Source organism: Zingiber officinale, chromosome 2A (genome assembly GCF_018446385.1).
Source record: "Zingiber officinale cultivar Zhangliang chromosome 2A, Zo_v1.1, whole genome shotgun sequence".
Lineage (NCBI taxonomy): Eukaryota > Viridiplantae > Streptophyta > Magnoliopsida > Zingiberales > Zingiberaceae > Zingiber > Zingiber officinale.
In genome coordinates, this window is record NC_055988.1 from 176,100,716 (window position 1) to 176,105,354 (window position 4,639).

Here is a 4,639-nt window from a genome sequence, read left to right on the forward strand (position 1 = left end):
ACTCAATACACTCTTAGTGTACTAGTTTAATTATATAGTTAAGATAAACTAATTCCTAATTACACTACGACCTTCCAATGGTTTGTTCCTTTCCATCTTGGTCGTGAGCTACTGTTTATAATTTATAAGGTACTGATAACATTATCTTCTGTATGTGACACCACATACTATGTTATCTACAATATAAATTAATTGAATAACTACAAATAAATATAGATAATTTGACCAAATGTGATTCTTTATTTAAAATAAATGTCTACAAAAGCTTAGACTTTTAGTATACACTCTAACAGTTAAACCCTAGTCTTTACCGACCGTCGAGCGGCGACGTTAAACCCTAGTCTTCACCGACCGTCGAGCAGTGACGTTAAATCCTAATCTTCACCGACCGTCAAGCGGCAACGTTAAACCCTAGCTTCACCAACCGTTGAGCGGCGATGTTAAACCCTAGTCTTCATCGACTGTCGAGCGGTGACGTTAAACCCTAGTCTTCACTGACCGTCGAATTGCGACGTTAAACCCTAGTCTTCACCGACCGTTGAGCGACGACATTAAACCCTAGTCTTCACCGACCGTCGAGCGATGACGTTAAACCCTAGTCTTCACCGACCGTTGAGTGGCGACCTTAAAGCCTAGTCTTCATCGACCGTTGAGCGGCGACATTAAATCCTAGTCTTCATTAATCATCGAGCAACGATGTTAAACCCTATTCTTCACCAACCACTCGAGTTGCGACATTAAACCCTAGTCTTCATTGATCGTCGAGTGGCGACATTAAATCCTAGTCTTCACTGACTATTGAGCGATGACATTAGACCCTAGTATTCACCGACCGTCGAGCGGCGACGTTAAACCCTAGTCTTCATCAACTGTTGAGTGGCGACGTTAAACCCTAATTTTCATCGATCATCGAGCGACGACGTTAAACCCTAGTCTTCACCGACTATTGAGCGGCGACATTAAACCCTAGTCTTCATAGACCGTCGAACAACGACGTTAAACTCTAGTCTTCACCAACCATCGAGCGGAGACCTTAAACCCATGTCTTCGTCAACCGTTAAGCGGTGACGTTAAACCGTGGTCTTCATCAATCATTGAGCGGCGACGTTAAACCCTGGTATTCATCAACAGTCGAGCGGCAACTTTAAATCCTTGTCTACGCATGTCAACGGTCGAGCAATGACCTTAAATCCAAGATTATGGCTCCAATAGCTGAGCAATGATTATAAACTCGAGACCAGCAAGAAAACATCTTATTCAAACAAGTAGTACAAATGTTGGCCGGTGGGCCACGGAGCCACACTTGGAAGTTTTTCGCAAAATGGAGCTTGCTTTGAAAAGTTCGGGCCAAGTGGCAGTTATATACCCGGTCTAGCAATGTGAGGCCGAACGACAAAGGCATGGGAGCCCTTGAAGACTTTACTGGTCCATTCAGTTGAACTTGCAGCCTCCTTCGACTAGACTTAAGAGGGAGGCTTGTGATGCGGCGATAGAAGGGGGCCTACCTTGCATGGGGTCAATTGCCAGGGTGGAAGCAATGTCAAGGTGGTTAACGCCCGAGTGCCAGAGGGCCGAACGAAGGACAATGACAATGGCCGGTCGGATAGTCAAGGTCCGATCAGTGGGAGAAATGTCCGAGCAAACCACCTGTCTAGCTCGGGGATGACACGTGAGATAGATGACTCTCAATACGGCATAGCAGGACGTCGAGGAAGACAGGATAGCTGGTCCAAACTGGGAAGGACATGTTACTACAAAACCACCGCATAAAAGAACCACCGAGGTCGACAAAGTGGAGGGGCCCTGGCCAAGCGGCTACCCCACTCGGCCAAGCAATGGGACCTGGCCACAGGCGGAACGAAGTCTTGGCTGCAGGCGTAACGAAGTCCCGGCCGAGCGGCTACCCCGCTCGGCCCAATAATGGGACCACTGAATTACCTCTCGACATCCTATTGGGAGGTAGTGCCGCTAATACGAGGCATGGTCGACAGGCGGATCGTACGACGAAAGCTTCTATTGTCTTGTCAAGGATATGCAAGCCTTGTTAAGGTATGATGTCAGAGTTATTTTCTTGACAGACCCTTTCATGAACACATTGGAGAGCATGCTCATGCCTCGAGAAACATGTACATCGCCCACTAGGGCTCTATATTAAGAGGGGTATATCACCGGTGGAGGTACGCATTATTCTTGAGTTCTATTGTTGCTATTGTTGGTCCACTTTTCTCCACATTCCGGTGACTAACTTAAGCATTGGAGGGTTAACACCGGGGACTCCTTCCCTAGCTCGGCACTGACGTCATTTGTTTTGCAGAGCGGAGCGAAGTCCACGTTCGGTCAGTGAAGCCGCCACCTCCCAGCTTTCCAGCTTCACGCTTTCGGATAGGATCATTTTGTAGTGCCGCTGAAACGAGGCATGGTCGATAGGGGATCGTATGACAGAAGCTTATATTGTCTTGTCAGGGATATGCATGTCCTATTAAGGTATGATGTTAAAGTTACTTTCCTAACAAACCCTTTCGTGGAACACTATATTGGAGAGTGTGCCCATGCTTTGAGAAGTTTCACGTCGCTTACCAGGTCTCTATATAAAGAAGGGTCCATCACCAGCGGAGGTACGCATTATTCTTGAGTTCTACTGTTGCTACTATTGTTCTGTTTTTCTCCATATTTCGGTGACTGAGTTGAGCGTCAGAGAGCCAACACTGGGGATTCCTTCCCTGGCCTGACACTGGTGTCATTTGTTTTGTAGAGCGAAGCGAAGTCCATGTCTGATCAGCGAAATCGCCACCTCCCAGCTTTCTAATTTTATGCTTTCGGACAGGATCATATATAATGTCATGTTATTTGGGGTGCAAAATTTAGGTGCCCAGTTGGTGACACTCATGAAGTGACAATCGGTGATTATTTATTTTTTTTATTTTAATTATGTCAATAAAATTTCATCTTTAGAATTATATATATATATATATATATATATATATATATATATATATATATATATATATATATATTCATTTATGAGCCATTCCTAAGCACTTAATGTTAATTATTTTTTTAGAATTTAGGGTTTAGACTAAATAAAGTGAATTATTTTTTTAAAAAATCAATACAAGTTATCCATGGGTTGTTCAGAATAACAAATTCAGCATCATACTCGTTTATCACCATCTGCATTTTTGACGCACAAAAGCATAAACCGAGCATATTTTTGGTTGATTCTTAGTGGATGTGGAAGCCCCATGGATTACTTTATCCTCTGTTATTGTTGCTAGGCGAACTGAACCATTTGGAATGAATGTTATCACTTTTTGCCATGTAAAAATAGAATTAGAACTCACGAAAGACACACAATTTACATTCAAAACAGCATACATGAACATTGGTTGATCATCCATTAACGAAAACTATCAAATTTGTTTAAATATTCAATCCCACGCTGCAACAAATTAATTGAAGAAGAGAGAACAGATGATGAAATTCTGAAATATTATATAGATGGCCAATTAAGAGCCACATAGACTCCGATCGCCTTTAGATAGTAGTCGTGCTGGCCAAAGAATCCAACAATTCGACCATCCGTGACCGGAATAGTGAACTCCTTGCCGCCTCCTCCCCCAAAAGGCCCGTGCGTATTTCCGAAGTTGGTCTTAAAATTGAGCTGAGAGATGCAACTTTCGCCGTTATAATCGCCGACGAACCCAACCATCGAGTTGATATATTCGCCAGGATCGAGTGTGAACTGCAAGAACGATCGATCGATATAACGATGTTTACTATGCATGTAGAGTGTTGGTCACTTCACGTACCGAGTGATAGCCGCCGCCACCGCTGGTGCCTACTCGCTTTGTTTCGACATTTCCCCCGTCGACAATGGAGATCTCCATACTATCGACGATGTATCCTGCGTGGAGTGTGACCTTTGTGATTTGGGTCGCAGATCGACCAATGTCAAATTTGCAGTCGCCGGCGACTCCCCATGGCCCAACCTTGATGGTATTTTGAAAATCTAAAACATATATATATGGAAGGATGTAAACCATTAAGAAGAGAATTAAACGGTATAGGAGAATTGATGCTTACTGATACCTGTGAAATCCTCAAAGATAGCAACTACTTGGCCTTCCAATGACTTCAGGTCGCGCTGCCACTGCTGGGTTTCCTCACTTGCAAGTCTTCCCAGGCGCTTGGCTTCTTCGATCTTACTTTTGATATCGTTTCGTTCAGCTTTAAGCTGTTCCATTTCTATCTTCAACTTCTTGATATCGGTTTTGGGCTGCCCACCGGATTTCCATAACCCGCCGAACCAATTGTTGCAGATTACGGTGAAGTTTAAAGTGGGACAAACCATGGCTAGCTAGCTAGCAACAGGCCGATCGAGGCTTTGGTAGCGATGGAGGATTGACAAGGCTAGAGGAGAGACATCTTTTTTACAGACTCAAGAGACAGAGAGACAAATGCTCCCATGGACCGATGCAGGGAGAAAAAGAGGTCTACCATTACCATCGTTGGTTGAATCAGTCAAAGTCCTTTTAAAACCGGATAAACAGAGTCAATACAGTCCAAATAGAACACTTTAATCAAGTTTCTCTCTTATTATTATTATTTTAATATCTCCTCTCTTTGTAATATTATTATT

General features: G+C 43.6%; 1 protein-coding gene across 1 annotated transcript; it reads right to left on the reverse strand.

The window, feature by feature from the left end:
* Positions 1-3,337: 3,337 nt before the first annotated feature.
* On the reverse strand, positions 3,338-4,425 carry LOC122043431 (mannose/glucose-specific lectin-like). The gene is made up of 3 exons (XM_042604030.1): positions 4,090-4,425; positions 3,810-4,009; positions 3,338-3,742 (listed from the first exon to the last, which is right to left on the reverse strand). Exons 1-3 carry the CDS (start codon positions 4,349-4,351, stop codon positions 3,491-3,493), a joined length of 714 nt encoding a protein of 237 aa, XP_042459964.1. The 5' UTR covers positions 4,352-4,425; the 3' UTR covers positions 3,338-3,490.
* Positions 4,426-4,639: the final 214 nt, after the last annotated feature.